Source organism: Symphodus melops (assembly GCF_947650265.1).
Source record: "Symphodus melops genome assembly, chromosome: 12".
In the NCBI taxonomy this organism is placed as follows: domain Eukaryota; kingdom Metazoa; phylum Chordata; class Actinopteri; order Labriformes; family Labridae; genus Symphodus; species Symphodus melops.
The window spans coordinates 4395452-4420709 of NC_136702.1; the positions used below are offsets into that span (position 1 = coordinate 4395452).

The 25258-nt window shown below is 41.9% G+C and overlaps 2 protein-coding genes across 5 annotated transcripts in view; both read right to left on the reverse strand.

The window, feature by feature from the left end:
- Nucleotides 1-2688: 2688 nt before the first annotated feature.
- cwc22 (CWC22 spliceosome associated protein homolog) lies at nucleotides 2689-15704 on the reverse strand. Of its 2 annotated transcripts, none has more exons than XM_079356835.1 (20): nucleotides 15599-15704; nucleotides 14280-14336; nucleotides 13940-14175; nucleotides 12174-12433; nucleotides 11731-11982; nucleotides 11445-11573; nucleotides 11147-11315; nucleotides 10076-10129; nucleotides 9841-9976; nucleotides 9538-9744; nucleotides 9395-9457; nucleotides 9201-9296; nucleotides 8357-8438; nucleotides 7874-7934; nucleotides 5335-5412; nucleotides 4541-4693; nucleotides 4243-4370; nucleotides 3899-4000; nucleotides 3535-3716; nucleotides 2689-3445 (listed from the first exon to the last, which is right to left on the reverse strand). In XM_079356835.1, exons 2-20 carry the CDS (start codon nucleotides 14332-14334, stop codon nucleotides 2928-2930), a joined length of 2961 nt encoding a protein of 986 aa, XP_079212961.1. In that variant the 5' UTR covers nucleotides 14335-14336; nucleotides 15599-15704; the 3' UTR covers nucleotides 2689-2927. The 2 variants fall into 2 exon arrangements, with proteins under 2 accessions (XP_079212961.1, XP_079212960.1); XM_079356834.1 differs by having other exon boundaries at nucleotides 15594-15704.
- Nucleotides 15705-16200: 496 nt separating this feature from the next.
- itprid2 (ITPR interacting domain containing 2) overlaps nucleotides 16201-25258 on the reverse strand; it is a 34925-nt gene continuing 25867 nt past the window's right edge. For 2 of the 3 annotated variants that reach the window (XM_079356831.1, XM_079356833.1), the window contains 8 exons: nucleotides 24513-24595; nucleotides 21709-23478; nucleotides 21372-21431; nucleotides 20962-21086; nucleotides 20750-20855; nucleotides 20558-20641; nucleotides 20093-20398; nucleotides 16201-19346 (listed from right to left, as the gene is read on the reverse strand). In XM_079356831.1, coding sequence (XP_079212957.1) covers nucleotides 19239-19346; nucleotides 20093-20398; nucleotides 20558-20641; nucleotides 20750-20855; nucleotides 20962-21086; nucleotides 21372-21431; nucleotides 21709-23478; nucleotides 24513-24595 — 2642 coding nt within the window. In that variant the 3' untranslated portion in view covers nucleotides 16201-19238. The remainder of the gene's footprint in view (nucleotides 19347-20092; nucleotides 20399-20557; nucleotides 20642-20749; nucleotides 20856-20961; nucleotides 21087-21371; nucleotides 21432-21708; nucleotides 23479-24512; nucleotides 24596-25258) is intronic. The other variant, XM_079356832.1, reaches the window with a different exon arrangement.

Genomic DNA, 25258 nt, shown 5'->3' on the forward strand with positions numbered 1-25258 from the left:
CAAATTAGGAACCATCTCTTTCAGGATTATAAGAGACCATGCAACTGTACCAAATTATAACATTCAATTCCTGCCGATGACACCACGCTTCACAGTAGGTTAAAACCCCCACATGTTGTCATTAACATTGTAGTATAAAATAACTCTCCATGTCTTTGTCAACCAAATGAAATTGTTGAGTTACATCATCCACACTTTCTTTGTCTTCTGACAAGACGATAGCTGCTGAATTCAAAAGCAGAAAAAAGGCGCAAAAAACAGGAAGTGCTCGTCAACTAAAAACTGGCTAATTCTATTGAGTTGGATTCATTAAAAATTCTCTTAATTTAGAATTGCATAAATGTAAATGTATCTAATGCAACCAAAATAAGCAGATACTATCTTAAACATTTTTGTTTAAAAGTTACATAAATAATTGCCACAAAATCAAAGACGCATTCATATTGAATACATTTTATCAGATATATTAAGTTAAATGTACATGACTACAGAATCATTTAGTACAGTGCAGCTGCTGAGTATGTCACTTCAAGTAGCCTAGTAACACCATCAACACCATCTCAGGCAGAAGGATCAGGATCAGGTGAATTCCACATCACTGGTATCGTGTTCTGCAGACAGGAAAGATTAGAGTTTAGAAATTGTAAAATAGCTTTCTCCCGTTCCAAAGCCTTAGAACTACAGACATCAGCATAATCAGCGCCCACACCACCACAGGAGAGTGTTTACTGTAAACCAAAATACTGCTTTCAAGACACATTTTTTCCCCCTTTAAAGAATTTAAACACACAATGATCGTGTACATACCTCAAATACACAGAGGTCCTAAAACTTTACTCAAGTGGGGATTGACTCAGTCATTCATGTTCATATACATTTTTGACTTTATAACATTTTACTGTAACAAATGTCTATTTTACGTCAGAATAGCCTACTCCAGCCTACTAAGTGGCATTGTAGCCAATTATCCTGAGTTACAGTAAGACCAACGCATTTTTAATATTTTACCAATAGGCAAGTATATAAAATATAAATAATACAGTCGACAATCCTTGTTTAATGAGAAGCTGAAAACGTTTTTGTAAAACATTTCCATAGGCCGTAAAAGTTCCTCAAACTAAGACTGCTAATTTATTTCATTGAAAGTAATGTTTATGCATACCTTGAACTACAGTTAGTCTACAGAAAACCGTGACAAATATAATGCTCTTGGTGTCATTTTTAAATAAAACTTGCCCCAAATTTTGCCGATTTAATAGGCTAATAAGGTACTGTATTCAAAAAATCCCCCTTAAAAACGCTTACATTACTGGATAAACAACACAGGTGTAGATCCTTCGGTTTATGACGTAGCATTTAATAGAACAGTTGCTGGGCAACCTCGAGACTTTCCCAGGGAGGCTGAGGAGTGTGATTCCCTGGTAATTGGAACACACCCTCCGGTCCCCCTTCTTGAAAAGAGGGACCACCACCCTGGTCCGCCAGTCCAGAGGCACTGTCCCCGACCTCCACGCGATGTTACAGAGATGTGTCTACCATGACAGCCCCTGCACATCCAGAGACTTAAGATACTCAGGGCGAATCTCATCCATCCCCGGAGCATTGCCACCAAGGAGCTTGCCAACTACCTAGGTGACATTGGCTTGGGTGATGGACGAGTCTACCTCTGAGAACTCAGCCTCTGCTCCCTCAGTGGAAGACGTGATGGTGGGATTGAGGAGATCCTCGAAGTATTCCTTCCACCGCCCGACTACATCCCCAGTTGAGGTCAGCAGCTCCCCACCTCTACTGTAAACAGTGTTGGTGAAGCACTGCTTCCCCCTCCTGAGGCGACGGGCGGTTTGCCAGAATTTCCTTGAGGCCGTCCGAAAGTCCTCCTCCATGAACTCCCCCAGGCCCGAGTTTTTGCCTCCACGACCACCCTGGCTACGGAACGCCTGGCCTGCCGGTACCCGTCAGCTGCCTCAGGAGTCCTATGCGCTAACAACGTCCGATAGGACTCCTTCTTCAGCTTGACAGCCTCCCTAACTTCCGGTGTCCACCACTGGGTTCGGGGATTGCCACCACGACAGGCACCAGAGACCCTGCGACCACAGCTCAGAGCAGCTGCTTTGACAATGGAGGTGGAGAACATGGTCCACTCGGACTCAATGTCCCCAGCCTCCCCCGGGATCTGTGAAAAGCTCGTCTGGGGGTGGGAGTTGAAGACCTCGCTAACAGAGGGTTCAGCCAGACATTCCCAGAAGACCCTCACTACACGTTTGGGCCTGCCGAGTCTGACCGGCTTCCTCCCCTACCAGCGCATCCAACTCACCACCAGGTGGTGATCAGTTGACAGCTCAGCCCCTCTCTTCACCCGAGTGTCCGAGACACACGGCCAGAGGTCAGATGACACGACCACAAAGTCTATCATCGACCTCCGGCCTTATCTGCTAGTTTCAGTATCAAAAACACTTGAACCTACATATTCTACTTCCTTTCTGATCACCAGCACCATCATTCAACAAAAGTTAATCTGCAGCCACGCTCAAACTTCTCTTGGATTTAATACTTTTTGAAAGTTCTCTAAGATTTAAAACTTTTTGAAAGTTCTCTTACACTAAGTACTTTTGATTATCTGGAGAGTAGCAGCTTCCTACAACTGAAATGTAGAATGTATAGAAATCAGTTTAAAAAACAACAACCAGATTAAAAAACATCTAAAGCAACTTTAATGTTTTTTTTTTTCATATTTCATAAACAACAAATATCATTATTAGAAAAAACAGATAGACTAAGCGTGAGAGCGAGAGATGGGTCCCAAATCAAAAACACCAGCGAGAGACAGGATGAGGTGAAGAGGGATGACGGCAGAAAAAGATGAAGGCTTCAGACGTCTGTCAATCATCAGTGCATCACTGCTGCTTTAGAGTGACAGTCTAAGAGCTTTACCTCCTCCTCCTCTCCTCTCTCTCTCTGTTCCTGTCTCTGTTCTCTTTATTTCTCTCTCTTTCCCTCGGCCTCTCTCGTTCTCTCTCAGTTTCCCTCTTATTCTCATTTTCTCTCGACCTCTCTCTATCCCTTTCCCTCCCTCTGTCCCTGTCTCTCTCCTTCTCCGTGTCTCTTTGCCGGCTTTTAACGTCCATTTTTTTTCTCCTCTCCTCTTCCTGCCGCTCCTCATCCGCTATTTCATCTCGTCTGCTGCGACGGTTGCCATCATGAGCACGATCCTCAGCATCACGTGCACGGACATGCTCCCGCTCCTCTAACTGGCGTGCACGACCTTTCCTCTCCTTCCTCTTCTGCTCCTCATCGTCACTGTCGTCCTCGTCATCACTCTTTCGCCTTGCTCGCTTCTTGTCAGATGACTTCTCCTTCTTTTTGACCTTCTCCTTCTTCTTCTTGTTCTTCTTCTCCTCAATTTTTTGTGTCTTTTTCTTCTTCTTCTTGTGTTTGGAGTCAGAGTCTGGAAAACATAAATCAACATAATCAGTTATGATAACAAAGCAGGTATTACGTGTGTCAAAAACTCTGTGATAAATATTCAGGGTGTACCTGAACTGCTGCTGGAGGAGGAGTCAGAGGAGTCAGAGTCACTCGAGGAGTCTGAGGAGGAGGAGCCCGATGAGGAAGACGATGATGATGATGATGAGGAGTCAGAGTCAGAGGACTCCACCTCCTGCTTCTGTGTCATGATCATCTTGGGAGCGTTCTTCAAATGTTCCCTCAACTCATCCCTGAGAGAAAAGGAGGCATTGTGTGAACATTTTGAATATGATGTGTTATTATGTTGAAACCCTCTAAGACCTAAAGACCTTTTACAAGGCCTCAGCTGAACCCTCACAGATCATTTACACGCCTGGTTATGTTACCCATTACATTTTTTAAAGTACAGTACATGTCTCCATTTGGCCCTTACGTTAGTCCTCCCAGTCCAATAGAGGTGAAGAAGTTGATGGCAAAACGAGTGTTTCTCGGATTATCTCGAGGAAAAAGACCTTCAAAGAACGGCTGCAGAGTCCTGAACACACATCAAACACAGGGTTTGAACTTGAATGACATTTGACATTCCTTCCACATGACATGAGTTCTTCAGACGTGGAAAAATTACTGCAGTTTTGCTCGTTGAAGAATGCTGTGCTTTGACCATTATTGAATCAACAACCTAAAACAATAAGCTCTCTGACTTCTTTTGTTACTCTCAACCTATGCATCTCTATATTAAATCCATGTCTTCAGTTATTTTGGTAAAATGTTTCTTACGGGTCTTTGAGCCTCTGGTTGAGTCTGGGCAGGCCCATGTAGGCACAGAGCTCCTGGAAAAGGATCTTCACAAAGATCCTACTGGATGAAGTTGTCGTGTCCTCGCTCATGCTGACAGACTCCAACACCTGGTCGAGAAACCAAACAAAGACGAGGGAGAAAAAGAGAGAGAGAGAGAGGAGGAGCCATTAATGACAAGGAAAATGAGACAGAAAGAACAAGGATTTTGTTGCTGGTCAAATGTTAGTCTAATGCAACTGAAGATGTGTGCAACAGTTTAGTGTGTTTATATCCTTACACTCCAGGGCACCGAGTCGGTGTAGAGCAGGTGGGCAAACAGTCGAGCCACGTTTCTCAGTTTGTTGGTCTCAAGTCGATGGATTGTTTCGTACTGCTCTGAAAAAATCCCCTCGAAACTCTCCATATACTCCTTCTTCAGCAGGCAGAATCTCTGAACACACACACACACCAAAGTGTTAGCGTGTGTCTTCAATTTGTTCTTACAAGATAAACAGGAAGCAAACTAAGGCCAGATCATGGGTCACCTCTTCATGTGACATATTTTCTTTAAGTGATAGCACGTGCTTAAAAGTTGTTGTTTTCGCAGAATTACCTGCACCACCTGCAGGGATTTTATTATAAGACGCTTTTAACAGCTGGCCGCCTCACATAGACACAAACACAGTCGCTCCCCTCAGCCTGGCAGCCTGACACATGCCCACATTACAGGCGCTGGTTAAAAGACAAATGGTGCGATTTCTCCCACTTAGATAAGTCATCATGCTTTTTGTTGACTGTTTGCAAATTAATTCAAATTATATAAGAGGAAGATGATGATGATTAGGACTGGCAATGCAGTTAATAAGGTTTTAATTTTTTAGTCATTCTTACAGGAAACAAAGAAGAATCCCAGCAGGTGAACAACATGCATCAACACTGGATAGTGTGAATGAAAAAAAGATTAAAAATGTTTTGGGCTACCTTCAGTAATAACCACTGAGACGTTATGATGAAATGGTTTAAATATTGGTCTTAGTCTAATGACAATCAAAAAAACTCCTGTGTGCATGTACGTGTGTGCGCACGTCTCACCCCGGCAAGCAGTCCAAAGAACTTCTCATAGGTCCTTTGTTGAGCGCAGCAATCCAGGATCATGTTACACAGCTCCTTCTGCTCACACACAAAAATCAAACTTCTTATTAAAACAAAAAAAAGGACGAAATAATGAAACTCTGTAAAAGTGTGTTAATTTAAAATGGTATGAATGGAGCGTGGCAGATTGTAAAAAATCTCAGATGAGGGCACATCCAAGGTAAGACTCAACATCCTCACTCCTCCTCCTTTACGCTCCGGACTTTGTTTACAGTGGGTGATCTGTCGAGAGCAGCTGTGCTGACATGTGCTCAGATGTCACAGGTGCCATTGTCTCACATTACACAAAACATGTTCAACTGATGACCTCGGACACCTTTCCCAGAAATACCGTAAATTCCGGACTATAAGCCGCTACTTTTTTCTCACACTTCGAGCACTGCGGCTTCTACTCCGGTGCGGCTTATTTATGGATTTTTTATGGGGGACAATGAGCTTCTGCCGCAAAAACATTTGACTTCGTCACGTCGGATCTTAATAATCAGTCATTTTGCGCTTCATGCACGCACCCTCATCATGGAAAACACACGGAGAAATACATATGATGCAGCTTTCAAGTTAAAGGCGATCGACCTGGGTGTCAAAGAAGCTAACAGAGCTGCTGCACGTTAAGATGACACTGACAGCGACAACAGAGACTGAGGAAGTGAGTAATGAAGTCATTCTGAGGCAGTGAATGGATGGACTTTTTCTTGTGAAATATATTACGGTCATCTTTTTCATCAGCCGTGTTACAGACACCGTCGGCTAGGCTTCGTATTGTAACGGTTCATGTTGTAAAGTCAGTAGTTGATAATGTGTTCATAATTCCGATTATGTGGAGAGTCAGTGAATGCACCAGCGAGAACGTATTGAGTGGCTGTATGAGAGAACGCTGGGGGAGAGAGTTGGATTGTTACAGCAAGTTATGTGTTGCTCTCTGCTGTAAACGGCGTGGTCACGGCCGACAGTGATCGGGTTATTAAAAGTTATTATTTGAACGCTCTCGTTGTCCTTTAACGTCCGTACGGACGCTACAGTATTTGCGGATGTTACCGGTAGCCTACGTCTGTGTAAATAGCTCTTGTTATAGCGTGGACACCTGCGGCTTATAATCAAGTGCGGCTTATATATGTACAAATACATTTATTTACTTATTTTTAGCCGGTGCGGCTTATATCCAAGTGCGCTCAATAGTACGGAATTTACGGTACTCTCATGTTTTGTTCAAGTTGTGAAACTTTGTGACCACTTGAAGAAATGTCGGTCAGTGTGGCGGTGAAGTGTGTGTGAAACTGCGGCCGTGAGAAGCATGTGTCACAGGATGATGTTTGTGTTCCAGCTGTTGTGTTGAGTGAGTCGGTCCTGATGCTGATGAAACGAGGCCTGACAAGGTCATCGGCTTTGACCGCAGAAATACAAACACACAAAAACTGATTTGGCTGCACTGAAGATTCGCGTCGCTAAAATCCCTTTGGGCCTCTGCATAAAAAATGTGGACATGAACAGGTGACCTCTAATATCACCTGTGGTTAACAGAGAGAATAATCTAACAGATCAACAGTTATCTCAACACAATCAGCCTCGAATGTAAAAAAATATTACACATTCCCAGTGTGTCCAATCTGTTATGTTGAAAAGCATCAAACCTCAAAGAGCAACAAACAAACAAACAGACGAAACCTGTGAACGCAGACCTTTCAGTAAACTGAACCGAGATGTGTTTTAGTTTCAAGTTCAAGGAGATTAACTTCTAGTACACCGCGAGAAGCTTCGGACAGCTCCGGCTACTTATTCTCAGTGTACGTGTTTGACCCTTGAACTGACGCAAATAACGGTTTTGATGTGGTGTTAGTGTTGCCAAAAACACTTCTGCCAGTTGAAAGTGGATGTTGCCTCGTACCACATCCCCCCAAAAAAGCTCAGATTGTGTTGCTTGTGCATTTAATGCAATTAAAGAACCCAAATTATTAAAAAAAGCAAATGGTAGCACCTCATTTAGATTTCTCCAGTGGGGCATCATGTGAAGTTATACTTCAGAATAGGTTTCCCAAATAAGGAAATACTTCATCTTTTGTCACATCAGCGTCACAGTGTCTCGAGTATCAAGACCCTGAAAAGATAGTTGAAGAAACCGGGGCTTCTCCGAGTATCTGCCGACACGTCTCCTCTATTTCATCCATTAGTTAACTAATATCGAGCATCTTTTTTCAAATCAAAATCTTCTGCTTAGCAGTGTGCAATAATTCCACACATTTCAGAGGCAGCGTTTCTAAATATTTTAAACCACTTTAAAGATTAACTGACGGTAGAAAACGCTGCCAATGAAACGGCAGCTTGTTTAATTCATCCACACTTCAAAGTCACTGATATTGTCAGATTCAGCCTCAGTGGAGAAACACAGAGCTCTCAGGTAGAAAACATTATCCTCATTAATGTGTGTGTGTCACTGAAGCCTTTATTACATTAGCCAAGTGTGTGTGTGTCCGTCCATACTCACCGTCTGGCTGTCGGGAAAGTCCATCCTGATCAGTTTGTGAGCACATTCCTCAAAGTCCAAACTACAGAAAAAAGAAAATCCATCAGTTTTGATCAATTAGTCTGTAAGTGTGTGATTTTGAGTTCAGGCACAAAACTGTGTGTGTGTGTGTGTGTGTGTGTGTGTGTTTTTCCTCAATCTGTTTCAGTGTTTCATCTTATTCCCCAAATATGTGAACTGTTCTTCAGTGAAACCATGGTAACTAGGCTGCACACATAGACACACACACACACCAACACACATACTGTCAGACACACACAGCAGCTTTAAACACCGCTTTAAATATGAGTCCAAACCCTTCAAATATAGAAGGAGCTGTAAATATCTGCCAAAACCCTGAGAGACGACTGACTCACTGCCTGTGTGAGTGTGAGAGTTTTTGGATAGGTATGTGCGTACACCTGGATTGTATAGAGAGGTAGATGTGTGTGTGTGCGTGCGTACCTGGACTGTATGGCGAGGTAGATGACTCTTCTGAAAGCCACCAGGTTGACTTCTGTCTGATCAAAGATGGTGACCTTGTCATCTGAGAGACAAACAGACAGATTGTCAATGAATTGTTTATCATTTTAAAACATTGATGATCACACTGAAAAACATCCCGATACAGAAAGAAATGTGAGCAGTAAATAGGTTGACTAGCTCTTTCTTCATCACAGCCCTCAAACTGAACTCTCCCTTCATTTTAAACTGCCATATGATCACTTTGTCGCCCCCTTTCAGTAGAGGAAGGAATTACAGAAATTACCTTAACCTGACTCACCTCTCCTTTCAGCACTTTTTTAACGAGGACAAAGGCCCTACTTACTCTTTTCCATGTTTGTTCTCACCATCAATTATTTACGCGTTAAGACTGCAATTTCTCTACCTGAGAGCTGATTCGTTGTTTCTGGGGCATAAGGACCTTTTTTTTTTGGCACTTCTTACCTCTTTTTTTTTGAGCCACACACTTTTCAGTTGTTGTCGAATTGAAAGCCACATCCCTCCCTCCTCCCCCCTCCTCTTTTTAACCAACTATCACTCGACAATGTGAGCATCATATTTTGATCAATCCTCGATCTTTCTGCGCTCTCCAACTACTAGATCATTTTCCTAAACACTGCTTCCACAGATCGGTTTCGAAATGCAAGCTTTTGGTTTCAACTTTCCTGAAATATTGCAGCTGACATAACCCTTAACTTCCAGAGCTAATGAACACAAAATATAAGTGTTGGTGCAGGATTATCTGGGAAATGATGCTTACACACTTTAATTATTCAAATCTGAACAGGTGAGAAAACAGTCTCACCTTCTCCCTCTGCCTCGTTCTCCTCCTCTTCTTCTTCATCCTCGTCACTTCCATCTCCATCCTCCCCCGAATCACTGCTGCCTTCATCCAGGATTTCTGTCAGGCGGGGACAGTTGATTGGTTAAACTGAAGAACAGGCAGCTGCTCCAGCAGCCGGCTGGACGGCTCATGTGTGTCATCATTTGCAGTCTCACCTTTTTTAATGGTTTTGTATTTTTCCTCGTTCTCCAGGAAGTCAGGGTCCAACTTGAACACATCTGGTTAACCACAAAGAGACCATTGTTACATACTTGTTTAATTCCCTCCCCCCACCACCCCCTGTCTTTCTGGGACTTACTCAGAATATCCTCTGTGTTGTACTCGTCATCCAGCGGCAGCATGTGGGTGAACTGGTCTTCATCATCCACCAGGTCCAGGCCGTCTGGGATAACTGGGTGGTCTTTGAAACCGTCCTTCCTGATGGCAAACATGACCTCTATCATGTACTGGACTCTCTTATCGATGCTCGACTCGTGGAGGACGTTCCTCAGACGCTCGAATATGGCTGAAAAGAGGGGGAAAAAGAAAAATTGATGTAACGTTTCTGATGAAAGTGGTCTTTATTTCATTCCAATGACCTCAGAGGGGCTTCGGTCTGTACCGTTGATTCCCCGCGGGGACACCTCGGTCAGTTTGAGTCCACACTCCTTCAGGAAGGCGATGGCGACCTCCACGCTGTCGTCTGTCGGACGCTCCAGCAGCAGCGTGAGCATCTCCAAACACAAAACCTCGTGGGCCTGATGGAGAGAGACAGTCGAGGAGACGGAGAGTTCATAATGTGAACAGTTTCAGAAATCAAACCTCTTTTAACATCAAGGTCAGACAGCAGGACGTACCACGTTCTGGTTGATGAGATGAGCCACGAACTTCGAGGCTGTCAGGCACTGTTGCTAAAAATCAGAAGACAGACTGGATTTAATACATAGAATAAAATCTATAACAACCAAAAATGACTGAACATAAAACACACATTTAATGTTCATAATAAGCTTTCAGACTTTCTGTCATGCACGGAAGATTTGGGGCAGCAGCTCAGTCTGTAGGGACTCGGGTTGGGTACTGGTAGGTCGTCGGTCTAAATCCCAATGTGGACCAAACGTCACTCAAATACAGAATTAATCTAATTGTGTAACAAACGGATTAATCAGTCAAATATTCCAACTGAACTTCAAACATCTGTTGTGAGCTGTTCAGACACTAAATCAAAAAGTATTTAATAGACTTAACAGTAAACATATTGTTAATTAAAAATAATCTGCAGATTAGCCGACTGTGTGAAACACTCTGTGGGACTGTCAGTTGTTGTCTCTCTGAGCTCCACTGTCTCTCCGTCTCTGCTCGTTACAATCAAAGCTGGAACATTTCCATCTGAGTCACAAGAGCCAGAAATCTCGGACATCGTCCCTGATAGATTAGGAAACCGTTGATGAATGAAGAAACAGAAGAGCTGCGAGTGAAGTGCTCTGTTGGCCAAACCCTTCACTCGTGTCCCTCGGGACTTTCAAATATATTCTGAGGCAAAGCTGACAGTGAAGCTGAGTGGCTCTGATGGATGTTAATGTCTGACAGAGAGAAAAGTGTCGGGATGCTAAAAAGTTCTTTACTCCACAAAATGACTGCTTAGCAATGTTTTCTGCTTCAACTTTAGAACAGATGCTGTTATCCTAAACACTGTAGGTAAAAGATTATAAATGAAAGGAGGTCTAAAAAGTTGATTTTCCATCTGTTGCACGCTTTAAATGTCATGTTTATTCAACCTAGAAGTTTTTTTTTATGAATTACATTTTGTTGAATATTGGATAAAAGATCACACATCATATCAAATATTTCTATGTTCAATTTCTGTTACTTGATCGACTCTGATACTTCACTCTCAGAGAAAGACAGACGGAAGGAGCAACAGGTACCTTGAGGTTTCGGCGGTAGCTCTTCCTGAAGTTCAGGATGAGGCGCTTCAGGATCAACTCTCCAATCTGTGGGAACTTGGAGTTGATGATGGAGACGACGGCGGCATAAACATGGGTGAAGATCGGAGACGCTGCCTGAGCCTGCAGCACCGAGCGAGCCAGCAGACCCCTGACACACAGACAGCAACAGGGTGAACCAGACAGCAAGGAACCTCCAGTCTTTCCTGATCGTCCCTCTAACAAATCCGTCAGTGTCGACGCGAGAAACTTTGTGATTAGGTTCCGTGTTACTGCTCACCTCCCCCGGACGATGTTCTCCTGCAGAAGCTCCTGGATGATGTGGACCATGTTCGACACGTTCACTTTGTTGATGAGACCGTTGATGGACTTCTTCAGAGCCTCCCAGCTCATTCTCTGATAGGCCAAGCTGCAGAGAGGGTGGGGCATCAGTAAAAACATAGATTAATAAATAAGTTCACAATTAAGAGATAAAACTCAAATCTATCTATCAAAAAGTAAACATTCAACTGTCCAAAATCTTAAATGTAAATATATATTTAAGAAACAATCAAAGCCCCTCTTACCTGCTCTTGTCTGTGATTTGCTGCTGCATCATGCGAAGCTTGGCAGGGGGGATATATGCTCCTCCCGTCCTCGTCAGGATCGGGTCGAGCTCCTCTTTCTTCTTCTTGACTGGCGGCTCTTCTGTGACCGAGTCCTTCTCTGGTTGAGGCGAGGCCCAGCGGCCGTGCCTCCTGCGATCTGCGTCAGCGTCCACATCCCTTCGCCGGTCGAACCGCCCGCCTCGGTCATCTCTGCGATCATCGTAGCGATCCCTGGGAGAAGCCGGGGGCAAAAGACGAATCAAACACTGAGGATTGGATTTTGTACTGTAAGCTTTTAACGAAAAGCAAAAACACATTTAATGTCTGAAACGCTCTAATGTGGCTTCTAACACTGTTAGAAGACGAACACTGTTAGAAGCCAATCAAAGCACTTTGGTTCTTTACACGTGCGCTTCTGTTACCTGTTATAGCGCCCTCTGTTGTAGCGGTCCCGCCCTCTCGATCGAGACCTGTCTCGTCCTCTAGACCTGGACCTGGATCTGTCTCTTGACCCTGACCGGTCTCTTCCTCTGGACCCTGACCGGTCTCTTCCTCTGGACCTAGATCTGTCCCTGCCCCTGGACTGGGATCTGTCTCTCTCTCTGGACTGGGATCTGTCTCTGGACCGGGATCTGTCTCTGGATCTGGACCGGTCTGGGTCTTTAGACTTGGATCTTGATCTCTAGACAACACAAACACAGATGAGGTTTTTCTTCCAGATCTGACATGTGAGAATAGGTGACGTCACCTGCTGCTGGGGGCTGCACTCACAGTCATGTCTCATCATGTTATACCGGTACATGTTCGCACATAACATATGTAATAAAAATGCTCATCTTGTGCATCAAATCTTTCAGTATTTGGTTCATTCACCTCAAAAACATGTCTTAAACTCAACATTGCCATGTTGCCATGGAAACTAAAACTGCTGACTTGGAGAGATCATATATGCAGAATCACTAAATATTTAATGAAAACAAAGATCTGTGTCTTTAATCTAAATAATTAGAGCCAGCATTGTGAAGTGAAGAGCAGCGACTCAACGTAAACTCAACATGATCTAAAAGGAAAAGTTTGACTTTTTTTTTTTTTTAAAAACAAACCTACCGACACAGGAGCAGAAAAACAAACGACGCATTTGTGACTTAAATCAGAAGTCTTAGCCAGGAAAAGCTTCACAATCATGAGCACAAAGGGAGAACTGCTCACGGGAATGTCTCCAGAGACAATTAAAAGCTGACATTCTCACACTTTGTTTTCGAATAAATTGAACAAATCAGAAACAGACTAAGCTGTGAGTTTTGAGGCTCAATACGGTGTGTTATATTATCTTTAGAGACAGCCAGGATCTGTCCTCCTGTATCCAGTCTTTAAGTCAAGCTAAGCCGAATAAGTGTCTTGACTGCATCTTTACATTGACAGGAGTAGAATGAATGCACTTTCACTGATTCATTGTAATGTAATTGGCAGGAGAGTGGAAACCATGGGGCATACCCAGAAAATGCTGATCTCTTTTGCTTAGGGCATGCCTCAGGATCCCCCAGGGGGAGCCTGACAGAAATGTTGAGGAGAGAGGTACAAACTGCCTTGATAAGCCTGCGGTAAGTGTTTTACAAATACCTGAACATGTGTGCCTTCAAATAAAGAATAAAAATGCAGAACCTGTATACACATGATACGACTTTAAAAGCTTGTATGAAGACAGCTTATAGACCTCAGCGCTGACAAATCACTCTGAAACTAAATGTAGTTGCATGCATGAAAACAAGTCCACGAGTCATTGAAAGAAGTCAAATATATATAATAATTATACTCTTAATATAATTATAAATAAACAGAAAATATGTTCATTATATTCTTGAGTGATGACATATTCTTTAGCTAAATATTCAAACAAATATTTAAATTAAACTAAGTAAGAAACAATCCTAACACAGCATGCTGCACAGGAAAGATGATCTTGTTTTCATCATCATGGGAATCTAAAATCATCACTAAAACTCCCTTGTTTGAAACATATTTGTTATAGGATATTCAAACACTGAATAGTTTCTGTACCTCATGAGCCGAAGTCTATAAGCCACTATACACCAGTGAACCCGATGTTAGACATCAGACTTCTCAATGCATTTCAACAGTTACATAAACACATGAAATACTTGAAATTTTCATGTCAGTTGTTTCTTACTTTGATCTGAGCCACGCTGCTTCTAAGCTTCCTCATTGCTCCATCGTGTTCATCCTCATCATCACTGCTGCTGTCGTCCGAGCTGCTGGAGGCTGGGCTCCCTGAAGCTGGGCTCCTGGAGGAGGGACGGTCTGCAGGACTGGCTTGAGGGGACGGCCTGTCTTCAGGGCTTTTCTCTATCGTTGCAGGCTCACAGGACCGCTCAACTGCTGGACTGGATTCTCCTTCTGAAGGTTCTGGAAACAAACAGCGAGATTGAGCAAGTGCAGGAGTGGATATTAAAACTATAGCTCATAGAAATCTACAACAAAAAATGCTGAAGACTTCTAGTTTTCCTCACCACTGTCGTCTTTCTGTGCAGGACTAGGACTTCGACTTTTGCCTGGAGAGTCCATGTCTGAAAAAAAAAGTGTCTAAAATTTTAATTATGTAATACCATCACCAGGTCCTAAAGTAAGGCAGACAGATTCAGCAAAACCCCTTTAAATTATATAATCATCATGATACATTAGGTTACACACATTAAAGGGCAAATTCATTGTATGCAGTTTACGATAAACAATAACAAAGAATTAAATTGTCACAGTGTGATCACGATTTAAAACATTATTTGCTTTCCCCAAGACAGAAAATGAAAGAGGTGAGAAGACAACAAAATAGACAAAAACTGCAAATAACACAGCCAGTATGATGCAGTATTTAATCTACAGCACAATAAGAAGCTCCAGTGACCTCCTCTTAATGCGTTAATAACAATAATAATACATTTGTTTAATATATTTTTACTTTTGTAAATACTCAGACACTTTGACAAAAAAAAAACGATCAATAAACAAAACTTTAACTATCATTGTAAGGGGGAAGGATGGAACTCAGTGATTGTAAGCCATGTTGAAGGTGAGTTTAAAATAAATAAATACAATTAAAAGAGACAAAACCACACTGACAAGCCCCTATACTAAATAAATATTTTAGTCGTAATTTTTCTAAAGTCTCATTTTTTTTATTAATCGTCAGAGAATCGTGATCATTATTTTGAATTGTTTGACTTTTTATAATATACATCTTATTAAAAAAAATTAACATAAAAATTACAATTATAAAAATATAAATAAATTATTTCATAATAAATTATTGAAATAATTGTTGCGCATTTATTTTACTCGATAATACAAATTATTATTACATTTTTATTGTACAGCCTCGACGGTATGTCACCAAAACACGGCAGGTAGAAACAAAGTAAACTAACCTGCTTTAATCTGTTAAAAAGTTCAATTTACTGACCTGATTAGGACCGAATTAAGCTTTCTAAACGAGTTTCAGGTGAGGGTTTTAAAAGGTGCTTAGTTTTACCTGTAGCTCGAGTCACAGGAGGAGCTAACGCCGACAACTATCGATGATAAGAGTTATGTAAAATACGTCAATTCATCTAAACATTACTTACAAGTACGTTTGAGACAGATGTTTAATAAAAAATTATGTTCTTTATCGCCATGTGTGTTTGAGTTAGCTGAAGTTAGCTAATCCCACTTTAGCCACAGCTACTTAGCCTACCGACAGGTTATAAAAGCAGCACCTGAAGATTTCCCCTACTCACACACACCAAAACACTATTTTCTGTCTTTCAAGTTTAATCTTAATATCCTCTTACCGTACTGTTTTCAAACTTTGAGTCAAATCAGCGTCGTTCCTCAAACGGAAAACTGACGACAATACAACACAGAGTACATCCGGGTCACAGCAAGACACCCCGCGCGTGACCATGCAGGGATTGTGCTTGTGTCGCCCTCTCGTGGTTTCTCCAAGAACGGCGTATGTTGGTCCTTCAAGTGGTGATACATTTGCATTACATTTTGAGCATCTTCTGGTTTGTTGACTCAGTCTACCTTTTGCTTTCGTATTTCTGTCCAGCTCCCAGTATCCCAGTAAAATTTGGATTTTTTTTCATGCTGTTCAATTTTTCCCACATTTAAACAAATGAATATTGCAGGCAGGCATGGGAACATACAGTTTATGAATAATCTATATGAAGAGTTTTCCCTTACATTTCCCTTTGGTTCTCATTGCCTATTGTCTGTATTCATTTAAAAAGCAGTCAATAAAAAGAGATTAAAATAATAATAATAAACATAATATGTTTATTTAGGTCATTTTGGGGACACAACGGCCCTCGTTTTGATACCAATTAGCTGGTCCCTAAAAGTATGCTAAGTCAGAACACACAGACGAAAATGAAAAAGACAGGCAGCACTCATCTGTACTGAAAATAAATACATCTTTATTACTCTCATCTCTACAGTGATCCCTCCCCTTCATCTAGCTGTAAAGACATCAATACAAAATACATTTCAATATTAATAGGCACATGTATAGACATTAATACACCAACACACAGTGAAGTGAAGTGAAATTAGAAGTCGGTCAGGGATACTTGATCAGTAAAAAAAGAAAACATTTACAAAATAAAACGCACATACAACCTCACAGTGAGTGTTGGTCCAGCAGAGCGTTTTTTTTTTTCTTTTTCTTTTTTAACCGATCAAAGACAATAAAAATCTACAAACACAAAGTTAAGAATCCAGTGGAGAGACTCAAAGCTTAAAGGTGTAAATCATAATCATCTAGAGCGCCGTTGAGCTTTGGTTCTCATCACTGTAAACTTTCCCCCAAAGATGAAGAGCATCCACAAAACATAATTCAGAATGTTTACCAAGAGTTACGCTTTCTGTAGAAAAATTCAAATTCCATTTTAAGTATGTGTGGAAATTTACAGTATCAATAACAAAGTAAAAAAAAAAAAAGTATGACTTTCTAAAATTGTTTGCCTTGATTGGCAGGTCTCTCAGCCAATCTCACTCAGCTATTTGGGTTGCTTGTTTTATCTAAGTTCCTCCATAGTTGAAAGATTTGCGGTTTTTAATTGATTTTTTTTCTAGAAACCTATGAAAGACAACACATACATTGAAACACAACACTTAATGCCAAAGAAAACTGGACCAGGAATTGGTGAAATCTAATCAATTCATCTTATCCATCAGTTTAGTAAAGATATTTTTTTCTCCCAGTAAAACCTTCAGGGTAATATTTGATCAGATTTAGGAACAGATAGTGTGCTGAAGTGTTGCAGGAAGACTGATCTCATCTGAAATGTAAGAAGTGGTTTAATTTGTTAACAATAGTCCCAGTTATCAGCATAGACGTTCATACTATTGCACACAGTGTAAGCGAACTGCCCACACCCCTTAAGCTCTATAAACTCCTCCCTCTGACATGTCATAACATCATCATCAACATTATCATCACTGTCGCCATGACAACTTACTGTGTAACCTTTGATTGACTAATCCTGACATTCGCAGTACCTTGTGACATCACACACTCAAACAACATCATTACCTGCTCGTGCACAACCAGAATAAAAAACAAAAACAAAAACAAAAAAAACATTGCAAGTGGTAAAGGAACAGTCCAACATTCGGGAGCTCCTCTATGTCAGGATGCCTTTAGCCGAGATTAAAACAAAGACTGGAAACAGGGGAAACTACGAGTATAATAAAACTACAAAAGAAATATAACACTGATTATTTGTAATGAATTGACTCTTTCTGAAATCTTTCTGAACATCTGCTTGGAAGGGTTTTTAAAACATTTTACAATCTAATTTCAAAATGTTTTAAAAATGAATCATGACCTAACCTAAATACATTTTTGTAGTTTTAATTACGTTGCAGTTTTCTAATGAAACGTTAAAACTGATGGAAGCAAGATGACAGTGACAAAGATGATGATGATGATGATGATGATGAAGGAAAGTTGTCAATTGAAGGATTATCGTCCCTTATTAGCATACCTAAAGCCCGCATTGAACCTTTAAAAAAAAAAGGTGAAATGTGCATGGAATGAGTCACTGTTAGTGGTGAAAGCTCCGTTCTCTCCCCATCAGACTCTTAGTGACGGATAAAGAATGTAACCTCTTAATCAAAGGCATTAAAGCAGTTTGTAAAGAGAATCAAGGCACGAAACGTGTGCTACTGGTCCCTTCTGTGATGCTCTGACAACATGTTAAAGTTTCACTACAGACAAATTACACTTCTTTTTGTTTAAATTTCGTTATGAAGTTAGTTTTGAAATGTCTGTTTCTGAGAGTCCTGTCTTCATCCCAGTGGAGAAAAAAGAGATTTCATTTACAGCATTTAAAGTATCCAAGTAAAAGTCAAAGTCGTAGACGTTCGTTTTGTAATAACATGAAATCCCATTTTGTTATTACTTTTGACCAGCACTTGGCAATAAAAGCCAATTAATTCTGAATGTACTTCTCGAATTGTTTTTAAATCATAAATGCAGAGGCCACATGAGACAAAGAGCTACTTAATCAATATGAATTAAGAGGGAATAATGGAGAACATATTGATAATAACATAACTACTTAGTGTTTCTCTAGTACAGCTGCATTACTCAATCTTAAAAGCTGCTGCTTCACATTTTAATCACGGAGCCACAAGAAGTATTTGTTAGCCTGAAGAGCTTTGATCATTAGAAAACGTGTTTGCTGGTTCAGCATTTTGAGGCACCACACGATAAATCAAAATCAAAGAAACTAAAATCTGTGTTCAAGATCTCTAATGATTTTTTCAAATGTTATCTTCTATTGTTGTAAGTAGCTCCATTTAAATCCACATTTTAAAGGAAAGACTGAACACAAAGAGTTTCTGATGATTTACAAACTGCTGATAATATATTATTATTATTGTTACAGTGCTGCTCTAAACTCAGACTGGGTTTAAATATAAAAAATGAAAGAGGACATCCACAGGAGAAGAACTAGTAGCGGTGGTACTGTTAGAGTACTGTTAGCAGTAGTACAGGTCGTACTTGCAGTACTTGTGGCAGTGGTTGTTGTTTAAGGCTTTGCTTTGATCAAAACAGGTTGAAAAACAATGAAACGGGGTGTGAGGAAAGTACAAAACATTCTTGCTCGTGGTTCCGCCGGGACACTCTTCCCAGCATGCATCACACCACCACACCGGAACAAACCCAGATCCTCGTTGTAAACGTCCATGTCGCCCTCTGGGTCCTATATCACGATGTCACAGGTGTGGTTGGCGGGTTTTTCTCACATGTAGGTGATGTGTTCATTTCCTCATCAGTGTTACAGACATACAGTGTAACTGACACGTAGTGATCCACACAGACAGTGTTGCTCAGCGATACAGTGTTGCACACAGACAGTGTTGCTGCTCAAGCTGTGGTTACTAAGGCTGAGGGTGAAAGGCGTTGTGCTCCGATGTTGCCGTGGCTACAATTGCTGTTGCCTGGCAGGCGCGGATGATCGTTGTGGGGATACAGCAGCCATCATCTCGCTGTATATTTCTCTCCGGACTTCCTTCGCCACGCTCTCTCTGATCTAGAAAAAAAAATGGGGGAAACAAGAGGTCAATCATAATCTCCCACCTGGAGCACTGCAGTAGTCTTTTCTGTGGGAAAAAGCAAAGGCCTGGACAGGCTCCAATATGTTCACAACTCCGCTGCCTCACTGGCACCAAGCCGGGGCAGCTTAATATACACACCCTCATCCACCTCCACTGGTTCCCAATTAAACTCAAATCAAATACAAAATACTCCTGCTCACTTACAAATCCATCCACACCATAATCCCCTCCCCCCCAGTCTCTGTCTGACCTCCTTCACCCACACACCATGTCTCAAAATCTCCAGTCCTGACACTCATTCAGAAATCTCCACAAACGCCATCTGTTCATCAAAGTCTACATACTCCCACTACTCTGCCCCTCATCCTTCGTTACCTGTCTCAGTCTTTGCGTTATTTGTTTGGTCCCTCCTTAGGTCCCTTTGAAGGCACTCTATTGATTTAAACTATTATTATAATGAAACTGTATAGAGGAATATGTAAAACTAGTGACTCAGACAATAAAATAATTAGGATTAAATTTACAGAGGTATTAAACCATGTGATGAATGTGATCATGTTGTAAACTCGTAACTCTGCCCCTGCTGGGCATTAGAAGGAATGCATGGATTCAGGCACTTGTGCTTCGTCATCACTCCTGACACAAAGAGCTTTCATCCAATTCTTAAATACATACTAGGTTTGTGAAGCAGAAATGTTTATTTGTGTTGATTGAGTAATACCTCTCGAATGAGCTGTTGAAGGTTAAGTTCTCCTGCTCCTTCCTCCTCTGGAGCTTTTCCTCCTCCCATCCCTCTGTTCCTCTCTCGCTCATCGTCCTCCTCCTCCTCCTCTTCAGCATGTGCGTTGGGACGAAGAGGGAGCATAGGGCTTATGCATATTGATGCTCTGTACACACCTCGAGACTGCTCGTGATCTTCTCCTCGGGCCGGACTGGATGACCTGGAGGAGGGGTGAGTGGAGGCTGTGCGACCACCGTAGCTCAGCTCCGATTGGAGGTAAAGCTGCTCTCTGAGGAGGTCTGACACCTGCACAGGCAGGAGAATACACAGGAAAAGGTTTGGTATATAGTCAACTCTTGCACTGTTCGCAATATAAACAAATCCTGTGTGCGTTTCTGTGTGTGTGTGTGTGTGTGTGTGTGTGTGTGTGTGTGTGTGTGTGTGTGTGTGTATGTTTTTTTTTACCGGCTCCATCGCTCTCAGAGCAGAGGCAGTGGACAGACTCTCCACACTGGCGTCTCTATGAAGACCCTGGAGAACAAAGCAAGACTGAAAATATTACAACACAGCAGCATGAACGCATTTATTTCTAAATACTGTATATCAAACAAAGCCAAAAATGTAAGTGTTTGTCGTCAGTATTTTTTGAGTATATACCTCATGTTGTGTCATCTCTATCAGCCTGTCCTCTAACTGCTGTTCCAGCTCCTGCAGCTCCTCTCTTACAGCCGACCTCAGAGATTGAAGCTGCTCCACCTCCATCCTGCAAAATATGTGCACAAACACACCCGGCTTGTTTAATATCATTGCATAAAACATTGCAGACTGTGTGATGATGTTACATGTATGTCTTTGCTGTTATGACTCACCTGTCAGCAGGGCTCAGGTGTTTGTACACAAGAGCCTGCTGTCGCGTGATTGACAGCTCCAGGTCCATCATCTGATTGCGGAACAAGTTCAGACTTCGCCTCTTCTGCTGAAATTCAGCCAAAGACTGAGGAGAGAGAGACACACGTGATTGATTGGGCTGATAATGACAACAGTGCTCTCTTTGCTTACTGGAAACACATGCACGTCACACAGCAAACTTAGCGTATGTAAATATGAGGGTTATGCAAAGCTAATATGTAAACTTCTGAGACCACTTTGAATACACACTGACGGGAATTTTTTTAGGTGTGAAACACAATTCAGGGAACACATCTGCCCTCAAGGGAGGCATTTTAGGCGTTAACTTAAGGAAGGTATACATGATCAAATGACATGATCAGGAAGGTACCTGGTTGCTTGATGGAGCTGCTCGTTGTTCAATAAATGCATCGGGAGTGTCTGCTCGGTTCTGAATAGAGAGGACAGACGTGTCAGGACAGAAACTGGCACAAAACAAGTTCATAATTTTTCAATAGCAGGATGTGACTGGTCCCAACGAGTGATCATTTAAATCACCATGGATGCTCACACTTAGTAATGAACAGAATGGTATCTTATCGAGCTTGTTTGACAGTCCAAAGACCTAAATTTGTTCCCATTGGGCCAATTTCTAAGTTGGACTACAAAAACACAAGATGTAACCTTCGTCACATCAGTTTAACAGACTGGAACTGCACAGGACTAACCTGGCTCAGACTCTGTACTGTTCCTCTGATATCGTGCAGAACTCTCCTCAGCTGCATCTCAGTGCTGGAAGGAGCAGGAGGAGCAAGCCCCGGTTGTAGGCCTTGAGTGGGAAGACCTAATCCTGGGTGGAAACTGTGTTCTGGACTTAACGGCGGGCAAAAAGGGACAGGGTGGGGGAATCCCAGGTGCGGGTTCATGTTGTACCCATGGTAACCGAGGTAGGATGAGCCATACGGCGAGCCTTGAGGGGTTAAATAGTAAGGTGAGGAATGATTGTAGGAATGACTTGTTGGATGCAGGTTGCCTAGGCTGGCTTGCTGAGGAGCCAAGGATGGATGATGCAAGTTGGAGAGGCTGGGGTGCTGGGTGAATGGTGGAGTTGATGGTTGTTGGAGACTGTTAAGCCTGGAATTATGCAGCAAGTGCTGGTTGTGGTGGTGAAGGAGGTTTGGGAGGCTGCTGTATGGATGAAGAGGAGTGGGGTACTGCTGAGGAGGGTTTAGAGGAAAGGGGTATGGGTTAGGATTGAGGATAGGACTATTGTAAGGGCCTGGGTTTAAGTACTGAGCAGTTGGATGAGGATTATAGGGGGAGTTAGGGAACATCATCTGCCCTGGAGTCGAAGTTTGCTGGTTCTGATTGGAGCTTAAGTTCTGCTGGAAGTGGCCCAGCTGCTGTCCATTTAAGGAAAGATCAGGAACACTCTGGGTGCTCCAGGGATGGTCTTGGTCTTGGCCACCTGACCAATCAGGAGGAGGGCTGGAGCTCTGCAAGGAATAAGACGACCGCATGAGGTGGCGTGGGATGGATTTGGGTGGAAAGGGGGTTTCAGAGGGAAACCTTGCTGGTTGTTTAGAGTTGGACGATGGAGCGGGGTTAATGATCAGAGTAGACCGACTCTTTGTTCGTCCTTCTTCTTCTACATCCACTGCTTCGTCTTCATTGTCCTCCCCATTCTCTTGGGTGTATTTGACGGCATACCTTGGCTGGGAGCAGGATGCCTTGCCTTGACTGAACTCGATCCTGACAGAAGTCATAATTTTGGAGGGTGACAGGAGTGATGAAGGTAGGGAGGATGACCTCTGAAGGGGGAATCCCCTTCCGCGCCCTCGCCCTCGTCCTCGCCCTTGGAATTGGGATGAATCGCCAGGGTCAGGGTTTGCGACCTGCCCTGCCCTGCTTAGTTGGTGCTGTTTGGCTCGGTTCAGAGCGCAGAGAACTGGAGAGATAGGAGGAGGAGGGAAAACTAAACTAGAATCATCCAAGAACGCCTGCTCTTCTAAGGGCGCACCACCCACTTCCTCTGTGGGAGGTTCTGTATCTGTTGTTCTCCCTTCCTGGTTCTGACTGTGTTGTGGTTCTGATGCCGGCTGATTCTGGGCATCTTTTAGTTCTGGTTGTGGTTCTTGTTCTGCAATAGATATACTCTCCTTATTTAATTCAGATTCTGGATCAATCTGGTCCCCATTCTGGACTTGATCTTCTTCCTGGTTCTCATCATGCTGCTTTCCTGTTAGACTCTTCCTTGGGAGCTGGTGAGCCGTGTACTGAGGAATCTGTTCTGAACCCCCATCATGCTCATCTTCTTTCTTGGAACTACACCTCCCATCAGCCTCAGCCTCAGCCTCAGCAGCACCACCATCCTGTTCCTCTTTGCCATCTGGCAGAATGAAGGCAGGGTAGTCCAGTGCAAGGGGCGTGGCCACATCTTGTGAAGGGTGTGATGTCACAGTGGTCTCGCTGTCACAGCTGTCACTACTCTCCTGCACCTAATTACAATAAATCAAAATATAATTATCAGTGGTTTCACAAGGCAGCTATGATAATCATTTGATTTTTAAAAAAGGAACATAAATAAAGCAGTTTAAGGTCAGTGAACAGTCCAAATAAAGAAATAACCCATACTAAGCAAAACCGTTTTTTATTTGTACCAAGCTGTAAGCATGAGCAGCTTAATGGTTCTAACAGGGATGTACTGTATTAGCTTCTGCAGCCAGCCTCAAGTGGACAATAAAGGAACTGCAGTTTCTTGCACTTTAAAAACCCAAGCTGGTTGGATCTAAATCTTTATAAAAAGAGTAATGAAAACAAGTTCCGCTCCACAAATACATCAATAATTCAGACTACGGTACCCTGTGAAGGAAATGATGATTGTTCCTCTTTGTCTATAAAATCTCATTTTAAGTAATATAATGAATTACTGCAGAATTTAAGAGTAGATCACAATTGTACTCAGATTCAATACTTAGGAAAATGTACAAAGTTACAATCCACAAAATTATGTATTAGTTTCTTATTAGTTATTAATAGTTATTTCTTGTTCAATAAAAATGCAAAGTCTTCCACCTGGTTAAAAGAAGTAACTGCAGTTGGTTTCGGTGGGTCTTTGCTATCATGTGGTTTTAATCTGAAGTCATTCAAATGTGGAAACAATTTGAAAGACGGACTCCTACTTAAGAGACATGCCTCACTTCAAGACACTCAGTTGTGTAATGTAAGTTACATCACCGTGCGCTCCCTCGTTTGATGTGTATCTTAAGGCTTTTTACGAGTCTGACCTTTCTTCCATCAGACATATGTGGATGTGCAAAAGTTAAAGATGTCCTGCATCTTTTCAACCTGCCCTACATCGTTTTATTACACTCCATAAAACAATTTACTTCTTGTTCACTTGTGATTTATGGCCAGGATGTTACATATGTTTCTCCTCTGGGGGAGATAAGGCTCTGAGTGGAATCAAAATATTTAAAGGTCAGAGTTGATGACTCAAAGTCTTAAAACAAGAAAACGAAAAGAAACAGACCTTGAGGTAGCTGTTGGAATCGGTTGAGGGCTCCTCTGCAAACCCACTGCTGTCCGACTGCTGACTGACTGTCCTCAACAGGTCTGAAAGAAGTGATATTTAATAGATATTTCAGATAAGGATTATTCCTGCAGTATCTCTACTGTCCAGCTGATGGCAGCGTAGAATGAGTTATTCTGAGAATAAATCAGAGACACAAACAAACAGGACAGTCTGTCCTCACTGACTGAGCTCAGACACACAGGAAACAGGTTTTACTGCAGTCAGAACAGAAACAGGCTCCATGTACAAAATCATGAAAGCGCTGAACAAGACAGACACATATTTATAATCTAAATATACATTCAAACTACAGAACTATCAACAGATACTCAAAAGAATTTCTTGATTTCTAAGGACAGAAAGTATACTTTGACTTCTTTAAAAAAAGAAAAAAAGAAGATGTTTTCATATTGGGCAAACTTCAAAACTTGTTGTTTTTGACTCAGGAAAATGATAGAATGCAAATACATTCATTATAAGCCCTTTTATTAATGCAAATTTTTCAAGCTTCATACAATACTGTTTATTTTGAGAATTAAAGAGCCAGGGTTACGACTTTCATAGAAAAGAGTGACGCACAATAGGTCAATGTATCCTGCACTATATACAAAATGCAAAGTGTTCCAAAATGAATTTGCATACGTAAGTAGCTGAAGGAAATAAATTTTCCCGGGGTGGTACACATTAAAATGAATCAATAATTC